The sequence below is a fragment of the Anser cygnoides genome, chromosome 13 (genome assembly GCF_040182565.1).
Source record: "Anser cygnoides isolate HZ-2024a breed goose chromosome 13, Taihu_goose_T2T_genome, whole genome shotgun sequence".
NCBI classification, from domain to species: domain Eukaryota; kingdom Metazoa; phylum Chordata; class Aves; order Anseriformes; family Anatidae; genus Anser; species Anser cygnoides.
Genome location: NC_089885.1, coordinates 3,226,408 through 3,246,703, shown reverse-complemented (window position 1 = coordinate 3,246,703; position 20,296 = coordinate 3,226,408). Strand labels below are relative to the sequence as shown.

Here is a 20,296-nt window from a genome sequence, read left to right as displayed (position 1 = left end):
GCTTCAAAGACCTGATCTAGCTGAAAACTAATACAGTGTACAAAGAGACCTGTTTTCAGTGAGATGAGTTCACTGACAGCTCTGAACTAAGAAGAAATTGTACACATCCAGTTGAAAAGTGCAAGCAATTCCTATGAGTATCTGTATAGGGCAGATTAATCTTTAATTTTGAATAGAACCTTACCAGATCCAGTTCACTGAGAAGCAGCTTACTGAAAGCAGAGAACAGCACTGTGGATCTTGGCTGTGATCAATTTTCTCCAACTCAGTAATTTCTTGTTTTGTTTGTATATTTCCTATACTACCAATTTTAATGATTTAGTTTAGTAAGGTGGGCCTGAGCTGAAGACCTTTACTGCACTGATTTTTGTCAGCTATCATATTTTGGTTCCCTGAGGCAAGATCAGTAAAGTATTCTTGTTTGTTACAGTTTAATTTGTATTACTTTGCCCAGTGTGTTCGAATTTGGATATCCTGAAGGAAATGCTAGGATATTGAGAAAGAAGGCTCCTCCTGAGTCACAAAGGGGACACACGAGGCTGTGCTGTGCTGAACAAAGCAGCACTTCTTAGTTGACTTGATGCAAATGGACAGCAACTTGTACGCAGAAGCTGTTTGCAGGCCCATAATGAAACAGAAGGGAAGGGCTCAGCTGAGTGCATCTAATAAGGCTTCTCCTGTCCTCCCAGCACAGTACCAGGTTCCATACGCGACTTCCAGTAGTTCTACAAGTACATTGTCACACTTCCAAGGGGAGAACCAAAGGGGTGAATATTTATACAGCTCCTTGCCTAACGCTGTTCATTGCCAATTAGACGAGGAACTATAGGGTCTGACTCCGGCTTCAGAGGTTCAGAGGTCACTGGAGAGGGAAGCAGAAACACCATACGCTGAGTGTCAAATACAAAGCGAAGTCTGTAGCTTGTTGTTGCAGCAGCAATTTGCACTCAACTGGAACAGAGATAATATTTGCAAGAAAGATAAGTTCGAAATGGTATCAGGCTTGGAAACCCTGCATCACATGTAAAAAACTTGGACACTGATTGATCAACTCCATTATCTGAAGACAGCCCTAGATGTCTTGCAGCTATACAAGATTTCAGAAAAAGTTTAATGTTAAAAAATAAAAGATGCTATGGACATTAGTGACAGACACCTCTTGTGGTTCCCCAGATATGGATTGTGGAATCTGTCAATGCATCAGACCACTAGGATGGTCTGTAAGCTTCTGAAGGGTTGTTTAATAAAAAAATGTCTGGCATGCCTCAGTATTATGCCGTGTTTAACTTGACTTAGGTGGAGAAGGAACCACAGTTCCCAGATTTCATAGCAAACATAGCAAGTCTTCCATTCTAAGGCTGAAAGTCTGTGTCAGATATGTCCACCAGTTTAAGGAGGTGTTTACACCTCCCTCCACATTCTCTAAAAGGGCTCACAGACATACAAAGAAAGAAATTCTTACCATAGTTGAAGTTTTGTTTTCCTTTGTCCTTTTTTTTTTTAAAATGATAATATTCACTTTGATCAGGTTGCAACCATATAAGCTTTTTCCAAGATGCAGAACCATTATATAAGTATCTGGTCTGTTGCTATGCTTGCTTTACTGAAGGCTTTTTTCCCCTTCACCCCTTTTACAAAGGGTTATCAAGCCTCTCACTCTTCTACTCAAGACTAACTATAATCTGCTCTACAAAAGATACAAAAAGGTCAACTTTTGTAGGGAAGTGTGAGAGTTTCTCCTGTGCAGCTCTCCTAGATGATTGGCTTGGACAGTCTAGAGGAGCAGAAACAAAGCCCACAATACATAATGACACTTCAGAGCTTGACTGTGGACAAATATCATACACTCCACTTGCTGACTATATTTGGACAAAAAGCTCCCTGTGACTCCAAACAGTTCCAAGATTTTTTTCTCCATAAAGTGACTATCACCATGTCATTAAATGACATTGAAGGACTGGAACATGTCAAGTGGGCCATGATCCCAGTGCATGTGTAAGTGGCATACAGAACACTGAATCACTGAGAGAAAACAATTAATTGGTTTTATTTAGAACGTCAGATGTACTTTTAGATGTTTCTTATCCATGCCAGCCAGTAGTTGTGTTCACTGGATTCACAACATAGCTGTGACTGGTGCAGAAAAAGGTTAACTATGCATTACAGATGGGTTCTCCAAAGTTGCACCTGCTGTGGTTGTACTAGGAATGTAACCCTAATGCTTGAACCCCTTCAAACTAAACCTGAAACAGTTCTGTAACTAGTGTTAGGATACATCTGGTTTAGCCACCTGCATTTGAAGATCCTGTAGGAATGCAAGGACCAGGTTCAGGTTTTGGCTAAGCAAATTTAAGTTAGAAAACTTTCCATTGAGGGGATATTGTCTTTCACTAGGTACGTAAATTGGGAATATACTTGATAAAACAAAAGCAAGTAAATGCTAAGGAATGACCTCATCTGTTTGGAACCATCTGGACAGTACATTTGGCACCATGAATCACTCTGAATTTTGGACATCTGCCTTGTTTAACCTCAGCCAATAGTAAAATTCTGTATCAACACCACGTTGTGCTAATGCAGTGACTGAATATTTTGCATCTTTTTGGTTCATTTGATGTTATGCTTATTCATATAACTTCAAAATCACCTTTGACATGTTTCAGAAATGAATCTAGAGCACTGGGACCCTCTTAGAACCTTGCTGAGAGGGGCCAAGTGCTTTGATAAGACAGGCTTATCAAACTCTTAGAAGTTCACATCTAAGAAGCCTCCATTGCATCTGAGGCAAACTTTACACGGCTATGGAAGTGTTTGAGGCACTTTCTCTCCCTCATTGTGATCATATTACAGCCGTACCCTGCAACGACAGCAGTTACATGCTAACTATTTAACCAGAATTTACTTAGAAGCAGGCTCCCACAGTTGCCCAATTTGAGCAAGTCCTGAGCTGCACGGCTACACTGCGCACTGTACCTGAAAGAAATGCTGAGTACCCACTGTTTCCTCAGACGACAGACTTCTCAAACCATAAGTATTAGCAAAAGAAGCATGAAGGACTTAATTAAAAATATAGAGCTCAGACAGCAAGAGTGGAAATCCAAGCTGCATGGAAGCAGGAAAGCTTTAGGATTTCAACATGCATCTCTTGACCTTAGGCTCCTGGCCATGCAGCCCAGTCAGCGTATTGCACCGGATCAGCCACACAGGTTTCGTTACTCTACTTGATCTGAGAATACAGTTTTGGCCACTAATCGACTGGTCACTTGGCAGCTATGGATGTTCAGAAAGCTGCATTTGAATGGTCACCTCCAACTTCCAGCTGAGCAACTAGACAGCAACAGCAATCACCCTCGCATACAGCTGTATAAGCTGTGGGTTAGAAATGGTGCAAGTCCAGAGCACAATAGTGATTGTCAACTACTTAGATCAGGCAGTGCAAGGGAAGTGGAAAAAACCCACACTAGTTTAAAATCCCTACTGAAACATGACTAGTGGGCATTACTGTACAATCCACAGCTTAGCTTGCCCATAGAAACTGGTTACAGTAGCCAGGCCTGAGAAGTTATTTCTACATTACTAAATTTATCTCTTTTCTGCTTTATACTCCCACATTCCTGCAGAATTCTCATTCCCCATTTTTTGATAGAACAGTGATATGAAGCTCTGTGCACCATGGACCACTTGGTTTGACTCAGTGCCTGAAGCTGTTATAACAGCTATATTCTTTGGTGCATGCCTACAACACTGTCAAAGAAAACAAGACAGGAGCAACAAGTATAATTTATTCATAAACTTCAGTTATCTCGAGATGGCATATGGCTCAGTGGTCTGTGCATTAGTCCAACACAAAAAAAGATATACTTACCTTTTCGCCTTTAACTCCACTGCAATCACATTTGGATGAAGATGTACATCCGTGGCAAGCCTTTAAAGACATAAGATTAAATGTCGTTAATCACTGTAAGACAAAAAAGTCTACAATACTACTGGAAAAGATATTCTAAAACATAAGCCTACAATGTTTGTCATCTAGACCTTATACATGTGTTCAAAAATAATCTATAGGAATTTTGACCACCTCTATTAACAGACGTGCTTCAACTCATTACAGTTTTATTGGCAATTTTACAGATTTTTAGATCTATGCTTAAGCACATTTTATTCTAGGGCTAGGTACAACCCAACACCTATGGCCTGCACACTGAGTGTCCGTTTATGGCTCCCACCAGTAGATGTCAGGTTTTGAACAGGAGTTTAACCAAGCTTAAAGCTTATGAGCTTATTTATAGTAGTTATTGGCAAGATATTTACTACCCAATTAATTCTTTCTTCCACAACTCAGTTATTGAGAAGAGTTTAAAGAACTAGATTTTATCTAGTTGCATTCACTCTCCACCAAGAATGACAAGCCAGCTAAAATGTTCCCTCACATATGGGCACAGGCTGATACTAAGGGGGGTCAGAGGAAGGAGATATAGAAACTCAGTTCACAAAGATGATGCACATCAGGTAACTATTTGTTCAGTTTAAACTCTCCCCCACTCAACATATGATACTCATTACAATTCCTTGCTGATTTCAGAAGTGAGCTGTTCAAAGAATTGAGATTTCTAGAATAAATGAAACTTTGTAGAATACCTGTACATAATACACAGACAATTGTCAAGCCTCTTTCAGTGAAAAAGATAAGCAATGTTAGATGATACGCTACCCAACATACTTGAGGATTTAACTTGTTCTGAGGACATGTGCAGCATTATACTAAACAATATGACAACACAAACACTGGAAGTTTGGAAAGCTGAGGGTGTGAGGTCCCCCCACCCCAAGTAACCCCTGCAAAGAACAGTACGTACAGAGAAAGTTTCAGGCAGGCAGGAGAGCAGCTGGTTTGTCAGTTCTCAAGTACACCCACACTAACTCGAGCCTTCATTATCCCAGAGACATGACCCATCACCTACCTGGCATTAGCAACGTCCTGGCTCTTAGCCTAAACACATTACCAAGCATCAGAAGGAAGACACCCAAGCTTAATTCACCAGGAGCTACACAAACCCTGGATAAACTATCTTGGGGCAAAAGGCAGAGCTTTGAGTTTTAAGTGGGCAGTAGTGCTACCCAACACAACTAGGACGTATCTCCACACCTTTCATTTAGCTTTTGTAATCAGTTTCTTGATTTGATGTACATGAAAACTCAGAATTCTCTCTCAGTTATCAGGGAGTTATTGAGCTATTTCCTAAAGTGAAGTTGAACCTTCCTAGACAGTTTAGGTTTTTCAATGATCAGACCAAAGTCCTGAGTAACCTGGCCTGCCCTCATAGCTGACCCTGCTTGGAGCAGGGTGCTTGGCCAGATGCCCTTCTGAAGTCCCCCTGCAGCCCAAGTTACCCCATGAATTCTGTATCCGAGCCTTTTCACTTTCAGAAGCATATTTAAAAAAGGCAAGATGCTTTTGAATCAGTTTTAGGATTAATCTTGTTAATAAAGCTTCATTTAAAAGGGATTAACCTTAGTTACATGTAATATTCCCTTGCCTCACAGTACAAAACTAACCCAAAGAGTAAGTTACTGGTCTTGCCATGCCATGCAGCAGTGAGTTTCCCACTGCAAGAACAACACACCAAGATCTACTTGAAAGTCTTTGCTGCCTCCAAGAGGCGGGGGGGGGGGAAACATCAGCACTTACTAAAAACAAGTAAAAGCTGTGCAGCGGTAAAAGAATCTAAACCAACACAACCAAGATCCCATATAGCCCAAGGAAGACCTTCGTGGTGAAGCGTGCCCTCCAAATCCCACTGAGTTCCCTAGGGTACAATCCGTACCCATCCTCTCTTACCCTATACAGGGTGAGAGGAGCCTGGCTCCATCTTTATTATAACCTAAGAAATGAAAAAGCCAAAAGATTCCCCACGTCCCCTGAAGCTTTATTCTGATCTGGAGGGGGGAAGTCTCCCCAGTACCTCCTCATACACCCCAGGTTCCACCCTCTCAAATCCGGGCATCCCAAAATGAATCAAAGCCCCAATCTTTAAGTCAGCTTGTTTATGATCAGGGACTTGTGCTGATTTTCATTCTTTACAGAGCCGACAAAGCATCTTTTTTGTATATGCTGGTAATAAATAATGGTGGATATAACGCCAAAAGATTAAGTGCACCCTTCCCAAAATTGTGCCATTAAAAACAGCTTTTTACTAGGACGGGTCTTCCTATACAAGATACTTTAAAGAGTATTCTTCTCCCTTATCTCATTTTTAGTTTAAAGAAAAAGTGCTCTGTTAATCACTATAGCTCCTACCATAAGATTTTTCCTTTTCTTAAAGGAGACATCCCTGTGACTGTCTTCCAAAGTCATTTATATATTCAGGCTGGATTTGGACACTGGACAGCCACTTAACTTAGACAATTAGCCCACCCCAAAGAGTCAAGTGTACTCACTGAGCACTTTGACAGATTGTTTTGCGTACTCAGTTCAGATGTTTTCCCCACAGGAAAGGAACACGGTCTTTCCCAGACAGAAGTAAGGAGAGCTGAAAACAGCCTGTAATCAGAAAGCTCTCTTCAAATACTCACTGCAGTCAAACAATGGGAGTTTTTGGCTTAAATCCTGGGACAATCTATTCGCCCACGAGCTTATCAAGCAGCATTCCCTCAGCAGAGTCACTTATCTTCCTGTACAAAAGCAGTAGTTGGACAGATTGTGTTTTTTATTCTGCATTAACTTCTATCCCCACCACATTAACGTTTTTGAACCAAGCAGTTTGAAGAGAAAGCCCTAGGAATTTGTACACTATCAAGATCAGTTCACACCACTTATGGGTCATATAGCAATCTAACAAAAACCATGTCCAACATCTTGGCACAGTCAAAAACCAAGAAGCTTAATGACCTATTCTAAATAAAAGCTTGCTTCTTGTTTAGACTTTTCAATAATCTCAAGGTCTTTTTTATTTATTTTTTTTACTCGGGAAAGCAGGCACAAGAATTGTGCTATAGGAGAACACAAACCTTGTAACAAGCCAGCACAAGTCTGAAAGCCACTTTGCAGCCACAGGCAAGAGACTTGATATCACAGATTTAACTCTGTATCTCATGTTAATGCAAAAATGAATCAAATCCAGGCTCTGTGCTATGCACAGTAGTGATTACATTTCAAGCATAGAAAGCCTACATTAAAATCAAGATTTAGATGGCGGCTGCTAGTAGTTTGCCCTCAGTAACAGCTTCATTATCAGAACGAGTGCCTGTTAGCTAACTTGCTGTGTCTTCAAACAAAAAAAATGACTTCAAGCCTCAGTGGAGCTCCTGGAACTCCAAGCTGCACTTGGTACATTTGTTACAGGTTAGGGAAACTGAACAAGGCACCTGTGGCTTCAGTAGTAGCTCAAATCCTAGCTCTGGTCAGTAGGATGCAGTGTAGACCTTCTGCGACAGAAAAGATACTGGATAGAATAATGAATTGTGGCTTGATCATAAAGATTTGATCATGTAAGCTCTATGACCATTAAAATCTTTTAGTTTTCAACTACAGGAGGATGGACAACAAATGGATACAGCTTGTAAGAAAGGCCGCAGCTTCTTAGATCTGCTTCTTGCCTACTGTGTGCCCGCTGACAACCCCCTCACATACCTGTAAGGATGAACTCACTGACTATCACTGCCATTTCCTTTGCCATGACTTTTGCATAGCAGGACACAATCAAGGGCTCTAATTAATCTATTCAAGTTGAGCTAATCCTTTCATTGGATTTTCCTGACAGCTTCTCCCCCATTGAACTAGTGTGTGGAGAGCAAGCTCTTTTCATTAGGGTATAAAAGGAGGGATGGTATTGGTTTTCTAGTCAAAGGATAATTCTTCCAGAACAAGCTCAGTCTTTTGTGTCTTACATGGACTCAAAAAATTGCTTTATGCCACCAACGGAATTGATTTTTTTATTTTTTGGTTTGTTTTCCAGTTTGAAGAGGTACACATTTGAAATCAAAGTCACTTCTTACTCTTGGCCACACGTTTGTAACAGTTGGCTCACTGGAATGAATAAACCTAAGTTATCAAGATTTGTTTTGGCTGGAAAACTGCCTTGAGCATTAGGCACATTCCCCTCTTCTCATCAAGCCCAGAGTTGTCAGTTACAAGGCAATTTCAGCATATCCCACTCCCTCTCCACCTCCCAGCTGCCATTCACAACCATATAAACAAATAAAACACACACAAGACAGATGATGCTATTCCTGGAGAGACCTGCAGCTGGGACTTCCTATAACTGTGAAGGGAAAGGCAAATCGTTTTTATTGACTACCAAGAACAAGTTAATAAAAGTTATAGTGGGCTGCTCGATGGCTTCAGATAGATTACCCTGATTTTATACGAGAGGCAGAATCGAAGTAACAACACAGTTAATCAATACATTAGTAACATAACTACAGAGGCAGATAGATGGGAGGCTTAACTGTGCTTTGGGAGTGATTTACCATTACAGCCACCCAGCTGCAGGGAAGGTACTTGGCAACGGGGGGAAAAAAAAAATCTAAAAAACCCACAAGCTAAAGAACACATCAGTATCTAAATTACGCACTAGCACTTGGCCATTGTTATTTAACAAGAATTTAATGCTCTTTCTACTGTAGAAGTTAAATATAGGGAGGGATGCTAGTCATTTGACAGAACTTGAAATTTACACATTAGAAGTTAATAATCAAGAGAAGGTGCAACTTCTTACAGAAGCACAGTTAGTGAATCGAGGTGGTGTTCTTGTAAACAATTAAAGGTGTTCTGAAATAATCATAACTGCTTACAAATAATTTCTCAATCCGTATCTCAAGCAGCTAGAGAAAGAAAGCCCAGCCTCAGCATTTATAAGCTGAGAAATTCCCTAGCTCCTTTCCATCCCCCTTACATATTCTTTTATGAACGAGTTTCCTGTGCGATAAGCCCTTCCATTTCTCAAAGAGTACAGCCATGTTATTTATCTACCTAGCACCACAGTTTGTACTGACAGGCTACGTGGTTTCGGGACATCTCAGTTCTGGTGGTGGCAAGAGGTCAAGGGGGAATCAAATTGATAGTGGGTATCCACTGGTGTGAAATGCTGTTGTGGCCTGCAGTGCATTAAGATTTCCTTCCTGATTTCAAGGAGCACTGATCTTCAGCATGAGGCATCTGTGGGGATTAATGTGCACAAACCAGCTTCACAAAACAGATGTCCTGAAGGGAACCGTGCAGTTACTTGACACCACTATGTCGTAAGCCACCTTGACAGGTAAGAAGAGTGCCCTCCAGCAGGGAGGAGATGCACACAAGTCACTGAAATCAAGTCCTACCTAGGAGAAATTGGCCAAAATTCTCCATTTCAGAAAGTCTGACACATACTTAGATCACAGGAGCTTAACTGAGCTGTGGAACGATACTCCAGTTTGTGAAGGAGAAGAGAGCAAGCAGCAAAAGCTAAACAGTTGGTACACACTCAAGCCATACTAAGCAGCAGTTGCAGTTTATCTCCTGTAATTGCATGCTTGCACAGTTGTTTTTTTTTCTAATGACTTCTCTAGAATTTACTTGAACACTTATGATTAAGTCTGTAGTTTCATTTTACCAAGACTCCCATTTACTGGAATGGCCCAAGGAAGAACCAGTCACAAAACCATTCAAAAGCAATTCAGCTTCAAGGGCTCCCTCCCATACAGGGCACACACCTGTGGACTGTCCCCCATAACTGCTCTCAAACATGAAAATCACAGTTCTTTCCACACCTGCAACAAAGCACAGGAATAACAGAAGCACTTGGGCAAGGCTGGTGCGGTTGAGTCATTCTGCTACCTGCAGCAGGCTGAACTGCACAGCTGCTCAGGGAATGAATTAGTGTTCTTGAAAGGTGTAGGTCTCAGCCTCAGGATGGACACATTGCTGACCAAGTACTTCAGGCTTGATGCTTCCCCTTCCTTCCAAGCGCTGTAAAAAGCACTTATTCACACAGAGTCCCGCTTTTATTATTAACAGCCTCAGATTTAGGTCTCTCCCTTTAAGATTTGCCAGCACCACATGACTAGCCATTAGTTTGCAATGAGACTACAAACTGATCAGGCAATAAGAATTAAAAACAGTACTACTTGCTTTAGAGAGCAAAGCAAAGAAGAAGAGCTGACTGAAACACTGCCTTGCGTTCTGATAGTCGTATCAAGCCACAGAGCCCAGAGCCAGAAGAACAAAAGGTACATCAAACCCTTGAGTGCTCCCTCAGCATGCATTATGCCCACAACATTTTTTGTAGCCAAGGAGGAACGGGTGCTGGGAGAAACAGTGGAAGTGTTAATTTGGCTAAAATCCATGGTTTTGAGATCTTCTAGTCACGATTGACTACATCTGTTTCTAGATCACATATATGGGGAAAACGAACATTTCCTGGCACTGCTACAACACCAGGCTAGCTCGGGTGCACACAGCTGGCACGGCCAAGGCTCAGTTTAACAGCATCCTGCAGCTCAATTACACTGCAGTAACTGCTTATCCCCAAGCTCAGTCCCAGCCACTCATCACCTGCCCTTGGCCACAATTTAAAGTTGATAGAAGCTATTTTCACTTGTTGGACAACTGTGGAAGCCCAGTTCCTAGAAGGAAGCTTCTAAGCAGTGGGACAAATTCTGCATCTCCTACAGTTCTTCCAGCTGCTCCAGTGCCTAAACACCATTATTACCCTCTGCACTGAGGCATGGCAGCTTCCCCAGACAGGGGCATAAGAGTGTTTTAACATTGGGGAAAAAAAGGGAGCACAAATATTTGTACTTTATCAATATCAAGAATACCCGATTAAAAACGGTGAAGTCAACATATAGAAAAGCACATTACAAATGTCTTTGCCCTATGAGGAAGGCTCCCACACTTACCCTGCTGGAGCCATGCAGAAGTTTCAAATTCATTTATAATTCTACTTACAATGGCAAAGAAGTTCAGCCTTGACATTCCACACAAAGATTAAGCTTGATTTTGGTGGTGGTCCTGAAGAACATATACTCACATCTATTAGCTGGCCAAGATCTGTGTAACAAAACACCTGCACAGTTATCTAGCTAAGGATTTACTACTCAGACAGGTCAAAGATTTCACCATTTATCTTCAGCAAGTTGAGCTTTCCTTTCACTTGCCTGGACATGAATATAACCGAGAAACAAAAGGGTTTGTGGGGATTTGACAAGTAGAATTAAAACTGCTTTTGTGAGTTCTAATTATGATTTCCACATACGTGCTCTTTAGGTTTAAGAAGAGTACAAGTCTGCAGATCTCACAGATCTGAATACTTAACTGTCAAGTCAGCCATGGCAGCACAAGACCTCACAGTTCCAGAATTCAGCTGGCCACTTTTTTTCACTGAAGTGGCATCTTCATAAGCAACAACATTTCTAAAGCAAAACTGATTTCAAAGCATATCATTACATACTCTTAAGTAATCATTTTCCTCATTTTACCTACCTAAAGATAGTAAGAGAGAATAAGCATCCTGATCTAAAATGCAAGTCAAAACACATGTTTACAGAAGTTCTTGACCAGCTTTTTACTTAAATTAAGGGAACTTCTGAAGCATAACTTAACCCATTACACCTTGAGGCACCATCTTTCTTTGAAGTCTGCACAATACAGTATCTGTTCAAACTTGCAGACGAAGTTCTTAGCTGTAGTAGCCATAGCTCTGGCCACTGAAAATGAAAACATGACAGAGGCAGGTTAAACAGATTGAGGTGTTGAACTGATATACAACCCTCTTTTCTCCTCTTAAGAGGCAATATTAGGTTTGGTATTTAGACACCTGAACACTTATATTGTCTTTCCTGCTTTTAAAGCAGTAGTGACATGTAAGGATTGCCACCACAAAAAGCCATCACCAAATTACAGACTCAGTCTTTTTACTAAATTCAAGCCCAAGGCTTGTGTAACTTTCATCCATCCCTAAACTGTAATTATTTGCCCATGAAAACTTTTTCCATGTAAAGGAGACTTCCCTGCAAGCACCCCAGGGAATACTCTCTCCTCCCTTTCCTGGAAGCTCCTAAGGACAGCTCAGAGAAGAGATCTAGAGAAGCACTCACCTGCAGATTTGGGCTGGTCAAGTGACCTGCCACACAGCAGCAGCTGCTGCTGCATGGGAGACTCGATCAGCAAATACACTGAGTAGGAGCAGGCTGTCCCATTGCCTGAACTGCTGAGCAGAGCTAGAATCAGACAAACAGGGGAAGGATCCCTCTCTAGCAAGCTGCAGAAGGATGCAAGTCAGCAGGGGGAAGCTTACATAGAAACAATCCTTACCCTCCCAGAACTCAGGGCTTTCCACCTCCCTTTTTTAAACAAAAAAATGTGAAAGCAATGGGCAAATGTACACAGAGGTTATCCCCCAGGAGCAGGGGGCACTGCAGTCTGTAAACTGGTGTTTGGTTCCTGAACCAAGGCAAGGACAGAAAGTGAGCTGGGCATGCTGTCAGCTCCCAGACCTTGCTCCCTTTCTCCGTACTTAGCTCTAAGAGGAGGAGAGCTGAGAACTCCCCAGGACATGCAGCAAACCCTTCAAGCAGAGTTTGAACAGCCAGTCCTCACAACTCACAGTAGCTCATTCTCATTTTCTAGAAGAACCTAAAAGAAAGTGATAGTTGCCACCCTGCTTTAATGAGTGCTGCCAGACTTGAACTCAACTGTAGGCAAAGAGAAGGATCCGGACAGTTCTCACTGCTTCTCAGAACTCATATTTCTGTGGCCTGTAAGACTTACTACACTGAAGCCCACTTGTTCTGTATGTTCACTGGGTGGGATACACAGAAAGTAAAATAATCATATCAAGCTTCACTGCCAATCTCACAAACATTTCAAAGGTGAGATTGAAGACACCTGAAAAGCCAAGTACTTTTACTTCTATCCTAATGAACTCAACTCTCCAAACCTCTCAACACTCTGCTGTAAGAATTTGTGAAAGTGTCCTTAAGTGGCAGCTCAGGTTAAGTACCGCCTTTATGCTGCCGCTATGTTTAGATTTGACAAGTACACAGCTGGTAAAAAGAGTGCAAGCAGAGAGAAATTAAGACAGAACACAAACTACCAGATGGTCTTTTCTGCCCACTTTGCCTTCAAGTACATGAGCCCACAGATGCCATACCCATTTCCTTGCTCAGCAGACACTGCAGCACCTGCACAAACCTCTGAACAGACAGGTTCGGTAGAGAAACACCTTAAAGCAACTCTTCAGCTTTCAGTTTTGCAATAGGAGATTTGGGCAGGGGCGGATGACATACCACCTCTGTAGGCAGCCCACACTTGACTACTTCTGATTTCAGTTCTAAATGCTCAACTCTGATTCTATTCTTTCCTGGAAGCAATTTAAAAGACATTGGAACCAACCCAAAAGATCCTAACAGCTGCTTTAAATGCATTTCCTTTGTTTTTACTCTATACCATACATATGAGGAAATGTTTTTTCCATGAATACACTGGAAATAACTCCTTGATGACAGCTCCACAGCTAAGACTTCAAGAAATAAAAACTTGCACTGAGGTTGCACCTTTATATACAGGGAAAGTCTGAGCACGAACATGCACTATGTGGGGAAATAGCCATAGTACGCAAGAGATGAAGTCAGTACTGCATTTCTGTTGGCTTAGTTATTGTACCATATATTGATGTGAACATTAAAAACTCACATCAAATCACCCTCTGGCTTATATACCAAACTTATATAACCGAACTCCTTAAACACATACATTGCAGTGTAGGGGAACAGTTTCATTTAAGCATGCCTTTACCTTTGCTTTTCCAGTTACGCGTTTCTGCAAGTAGCTCTAGCACCAAGACACCTGACATTCAGACAGCAGCAGCATACAGTAAGTCACTTTGCTTTCCAGGAAGTCTCAGTTTTATTTGAATTTTACATACATGTCTCTAATCACTAGCCTCTAGAGGCTTCCTGATTTTTTCCAGATGCAAATAAAAAGTGCCATATGGCACCCATTACACATTAAGATTTACTAGTCATTTAGGACCTTTCCCAAGTGACAGGTGTTAGATGTTTCCACTTTCTATAACCATGTCCAAATGTAACACAAACCTCAGGCTAACTGTCAGCCAGGCTGCAAGCCTCACCTGCCTGCGAGCCAAGTATTAGAGTCATAACGCAGCTCGCTCTGGCAGCATGTCTCTAATCCTTTCCTGGGTAAGGAAACAGAATAAAGACACAGGCTCTAGACTAACTCCCCAGAACATGTCCTACTCCTCACCTTTGCACGTTGTACAGACAGAGGAAGCTTCAGTCCCTTAGTGCAAGCCACTCATTTGACACTAACAACTGCACCTTCATGTGGTGTGCACATGAAGCAGACCACCTGTGAACAGAACTCCTTTCTCCAAGAAAGAAGGAAAAAATAGAACAGCAGTTCAGATGAATCTAACAACCTCTCTGTGGTCTATTTTGAAACTACAGAAAGCACTAAATTAATACCAAAGATTAAGCAAGTATATGCGTTGAAAAGAATAGAGGCTGTGCACAGCGATATTGTGTTGAGATGTTATCTGAAGTAGTACACACCCTCTTCACTGTCAGAACAAGACCTAACTCACTTGAAGCTTGGTAGATGTCTGGGGAATTTTTTTTTTGCCATTCTTTCAGTTCTTGGACCAAGTATCATAGCTCCAAGGTTCTTCTAGTTAGAGCTGTTTCATCATTTGTTTATGCCTGTAGCATCAGCATACCCAGTGTGTGCATTTTAATACCTAAACCTAAGTGTGGTCAGTGCTTCTTTTGTATTGACAAATACAGATAGAAACTACCCTCCAGCCTCAAGTAATCAAAGTTGGAAAACGTATGCGACTGTGGAGAAGGCCAATTTAGACAAGGAAGCAATGAATACAAAGCAATTGTCCTAACCCTCTCCAAGTCACTTCCAAACAGAAAAGAGCATCAGGAGCTGGTGAGTTGGGAGGTCCTTTTCCTCTATCCACAAGGCTTCAGACATCCCTAAAGCTGATAAAAATTGGAGATATTTAGTGGGCATTAGATGCCTGTTCAGGAACTCGCATGTTTACCTTCAGCAGATGAATAGTAGGATACTCTAGCCCCCAGTGTTCAGCTACCTGCTAATGAGAGCTTGGGGTCTCCTTAGAGCATCTGTCACTTGAAGCCCAGGGAAGATGATCAAACTGTACCTTGCTGTGAAAGAGCAAGTTTACAGGGATACAGAGGATCACAATAGCAGTATTCTCCCAGAGCATTTAGTGGGGACAAAGGAAAAGTGGGGCTGACTATTTTATTGCCTTTAAAGTGCTAGAAGAGACAGCTGCAGGCTAATGCTAATAGACAGTCTATTTGGGACACACGATCTTGGAATCAGATACTCAGACTTGATTAGAAGTGGATTTCATTCCCTTACACGTGGGAAGCTACATCTAGAGGCTACACATTACATTATCACAAGAATCGCTACATTCGGTTTGCGCTGATCATCCCTGAACAGAAAGCATGCCCTAGGAATTCAATTGCACTTGTCAAAGGCTTGCTACTTTAAAAAAATTGAACCCATGCCAAAAAGTGAGCTAAAAGGACCACAGATAAGATCTTTACAAAAGGCCTTGAAAACCAACAAGTTTTTCAAAGTATTAACATGGTATCTGTAGTAAAAAAGGCAAAAGAAATCTGATCAGTGCTGGAAGGGGGGTGGAAGGGAAGGCAGAAGGAAGAAAATGCACCTTAGATTTTTATTTCAAACACCTGCTGATACTTAAGCCTTCATAATATTTTCTTCTATATTTTGTCTCTACTCTTCCCCTACCTCCCACCACCAACAGTGAAAAAGATCATTTTGTAACAATGACATATTCATCCAAAGAGATTCAATCAAAAGGATTTTAGTAGAAGTATGATGAGTGTATACAGAATGAACCAGTTTTAATAAAGACAAATTAAAATGTATTACTCAAAAATTCCTTTTTTGAAATACTTTGAGGGATACCACCCATGAAAACTTAGAAGCGTTACTTTCAGCAGATGCTGTATAAATAGTTTAGTACTACTTATTTGGGGAAAAGGAGTCTTCAGTAGTAAAGTTAAGCTCCTCCTTGCTTCGGCAATTACATTATTATTGCTTTCTTATCAGTCGGTTTTATTCCCAGTTGTTCTGGAGGTTGCTGGGAGGCAGGTTAACAATACCCAACTCAGAGTACCTGGTTAAGACAATCCTCTGACCCAGCCTGAGGATGTCAGGCTGTCTTCTGTGCAATGCTGCATTAAAGCATTATCAGTTTTTCAAAAGTGAGGGTAGACAAGGAGAGAACCCACATCGTCCCAACAGTAACTGAACTGGGGATGTCCATTCACAAGAAGTAGCCCTCAACTCAAGCCTTACTAAACCTCAAGATGCAGCTCAGCCTGAATTTGGGGAGGAATGAGCAGCTGCCCCTGGCATCTGCACACATTCCAACCCAGCCAGTCACTTTCTCAAAGGGAAAGTGTTCCCCGAGGCACCCTGTTTTAGGGAGTGCACCAACTCCCACAAGTGCTATTTGGAGCTGGATGCAGTCCAAGAAAATAACCTGCTGCAAGTTTGTGATCTATGTTCTGCATCCTGCAGTGACTGGTAGGTTAATTGCAAGCACTAAGTACTGAGTGTTGCCAGAAAGTTTTAACTGTGTTCCTCCAGTCAGCAAGGTTTGGAATGGAAGATACTTTTACAATGTCCTTTTAGTTCGCAGCTACAAGAAGAATAAATGGAGAACTTTGAAGACAGCCCCCTGCTTTGAGCAGGAGGTCGTCTCTCCTAGCCTCCAGAGCAGCAGGATTATACTTTCAGTCTGAGTTTTTCTTTGATTCTAGAAGAAGAGACAAGCTTGGCATTTTAGCTTTTTAATTTCATTTTCTTCTCTACATTAAAGTACTCCAAGAGTTAAATCCCACAGCATTTTGTGTGCTTACACTCTCCTGTCAGGGCCAGAGATAGTAAAGGTAGTGGAGGTCCCTAGCTCTGCAGAGCCAAGTGAAGCACAGAATTGGGACTAAAAGCTACCAAGTTACAACTGCAACTCACATTCACATACATGAACTACCTCAGACATTCGATCACTACCAGTCACCACAGTATGAAACAAAATAAAAGGCTCCATCTGAAGAGAGCCAAAAAGCTTGGGAAGTTTGTCCAAAGATGACAGCCTTTTGACTTCACATATGGGTCTGGATGGGAGTTTTCTCCTCCCAGGAGGAAGCACCGGTGTTTTGAGACAAGTAATTAAAGCTTGTTATGCAGCATGTTTAGTGATCAATGGAAAGTGATGTTCATGTTTCTGTTACGTAGCTGCGACTCAAGTATAACAAAATACTGTGACGGGAGATTTTTGCCCCCCCCCCCCCCCCCCCCCCCCCAGACTTCATTACCTGTTTGTAACAATTAGCTTTCAGAAATTAGTCTTTGTACTTGATGCCTCCCCCTTCTGTATTTGTCTTGTCCTTTGAGCCTCTTAACTGACAATAATACAGCATTTGGTTCATTTCATCTGAAAACTTCAGAAGTGGCCTCTGGTACACTTCTGAATCAAAGAGCTTAAGGGCCTCCTTGCAGTTTCAAATACCAAGTCTGTTAATACATGCCTTTTTGCCATCAAGATGCAAAAGTCACTGAAAACCTTAAGCAAAGCTTAGGACAATACATCCACAGCCATTAGGTGTCTTATTGACAGGCTAAGCAAATGTGCTTAATGTCAATTAATAATTCATCAATTAAAGAGAAACAGTACCTGTCTGATTACTCTCACTTGTAGGTACAATATGCTGGTGTTCCAAAAATAGACATGTTCTGAGCATGACTAGACCTGTCAACAAGCCTCTCCTCATTAAAGTTAAGGAATTTATTTTCTATGTTCACTCAGAATACAAAAACACAAGAATTGAAACTTTTCTCATCCATTTCCTCATCTCTCCATTTTTTCCTCCATACTGTGTTTCAGTATATAACTCTTAAAGAATAAAAAAAGTTAAGGAATGGCTTTGCAGAAACCTTAAGGTTCTGTTATGTGTGAATACACAGTGACTGGATGAAGAGATGAGTAGTCAAATACAAGTTACCTTCTTCAGACTGGTAAAAGAGCCTCCTTTTCCTTCCAAGTACCTTTGTCTTTCAAGGTTCAATAGATGACAGTTTTTCTTAGACTAATTCAGAAAACTTTGAGTCACTTCATATCCAAATGACAGCTGCGAGTCATTTAGTCTTTCAGAAAGGACAGCGTCTCCTGTCATTCTGTGTAATATGTTGGTTCAGAATAAACTGAACTACGAAAATCACTGCTCCATAAAAAGGGTTCATTTTAAAAGGTTTTTAAACTGAGAACATAAGCTCCTTCACCCAAGTATCATTTTGCAGGGGCACTTTATAGGAAATTGTGTATTCTGGGGGATGAAGGCCCATCTAGCCTTGCCTGCAGGTCACATTAGCTTCACCTAAACAAATGAAAACTATGTGGTTTCTAGCAACTGCTACTTGAATTCATGGTGTATAAAGGGCAAAGTTCTTTGCCCAGGGCGCTCATTTTATTCTCCTCTACAGGACACCTGCAGGATTTCAGTGCATAGAGAGGCTTGCTTCTGAAGAACTGATACTGTATTTAGTAAACACATACTGATACTATACAGTCTTATTCACAAACTGTCATATTCACTCCTTAATGACAGAATGTTAGCCTTCTTTGCTAGACAGGTGAAGCTAAAAAAAATCAAATGCAAGTTCAACTTGCTTAAGTTTGACAGATTTATGTAATAACAAATGCTTGTTATTTTTTCCATCCAAAATGTGGGAGTTTGGGAGAGATTAAGGGCCAGAAGGGAAGAGCAATAAAGCTATTCTGAAAAAAGTGTCAAAAAGTTTACAGTACATCCAGAGTACTGGAGAAATAATGAAGCCCAGTATGAATTATCAAAAATCAACACTCTTGAGTTGCCTAGTTTGATTAGAAAACATAGGGAAAAGTATATGTCTGCCAGGAAAACAGTATTTAGAATAGAGATGAAGTGACTGTACATTACTTGGGTATGAACTCAGAGCTTTCCCACACATGGAGACGAGAAATAGTGCCAGAAAGTGTTTAATATAAAGTTAATTTGTTTTAGCAACAGGTAGCTATTAAAACAGTATGACCCACAAGTCCATGGCTGGGTGAAGAAATCCATCTGGCACTGGTCTCGTTTTAAGGATTCCTGGATTCCAAGAAAACATGTTCACATCACATTTTATACTAGCATGCAAATTAAGAAGCAAAAGTGACACCCTTCAAGGTTAAGGCACAGAAAAAGAGTAATCTCCTGGAGTAAGAACAGCATAGAGAAGATGACATCAGGAGGTGGGGGAAAGAATCGCTAGCCTCAGGCACAATAGGCTAACAAAACCACTTACCCTTCCCACATGTGAGTTCGAGACTTTTAACCAAGCAGAGTAACAGCACAGAAAAGGATGACCTTCCAAGTTCAGAAGTACAATAGTGAAAGAAGCATAGGCAAATTGTTATTCCAGACACTGGATCAAGGAGCTGAAACATTAATTTCACTCAAAAACGATCATTGTTATCAAGTGCCAAGTGATTTTTTTCCTTAAGTTTTGAGTTGTAAGGGAAACTTATCTTATTTCCTTCTGTTTGAGGAACACTGCAAATTGCACTTCAGTATATTAAAATACAACACACCAATGCATATTACCAGTGCACATACTTACGTATAAGAAGTCTAATTTCTGTTTGAGACAATGCTACGAGATGAAGAGAAGACTGACTTCCCGGTCATATAACTACCAGTTACAGACAGCACATGGTGAATGCAGGTTATGAAATGTAAGACACAACACCTCTGATATCATCTACAAAATTCCTCCCTTCCACTCAATGCTGCCAATGCTCTAAGATGCTTCAAGCACCTGAAAGGAGTAGGTAGAAACAGGAGTCAGTCAGTCAGAAAGAAGAATATCAACACTGGGGTTTTTCTTCAAGCCTCATTGCCTTTTTCTCAGTACAAATGTTGGCATGTTGCTTCACTACCACTCCAGTTGCTACATAAAGCCCAATTTAATGCTCGCAAATGAAGGTTCTTGCATACTTGTCTAGTGCAGTAACTGTGCAAGAAGCCAGTTTGACCAACTGAAAATTAAGCTAGAAAGGAAGGTCTGTGTAGTTCTGTTCAATTTTCTGTGTAGGAGTACTAAAAATATGGTATAGCTTTGGAGGAACTCAGCAGACTCTTATCTCAGCAGTCCTGAGAGCACTCTGCGCTGAGATACCTGTCTGGTTTCACCTTTCCCACAAGC

General features: G+C 41.2%; 1 protein-coding gene across 1 annotated transcript in view; it reads right to left on the bottom strand.

Annotated features, from left to right (window-relative positions):
* The window catches only part of COL4A5 (collagen type IV alpha 5 chain), an 83,158-nt gene that overhangs the window by 56,753 nt on the left and 6,109 nt on the right, over positions 1-20,296 (bottom strand). The window contains exon 2 of the mRNA XM_048070762.2: positions 3,866-3,925. Within this exon, the coding sequence (XP_047926719.2) occupies positions 3,866-3,925 (60 nt within the window). The remainder of the gene's footprint in view (positions 1-3,865; positions 3,926-20,296) is intronic.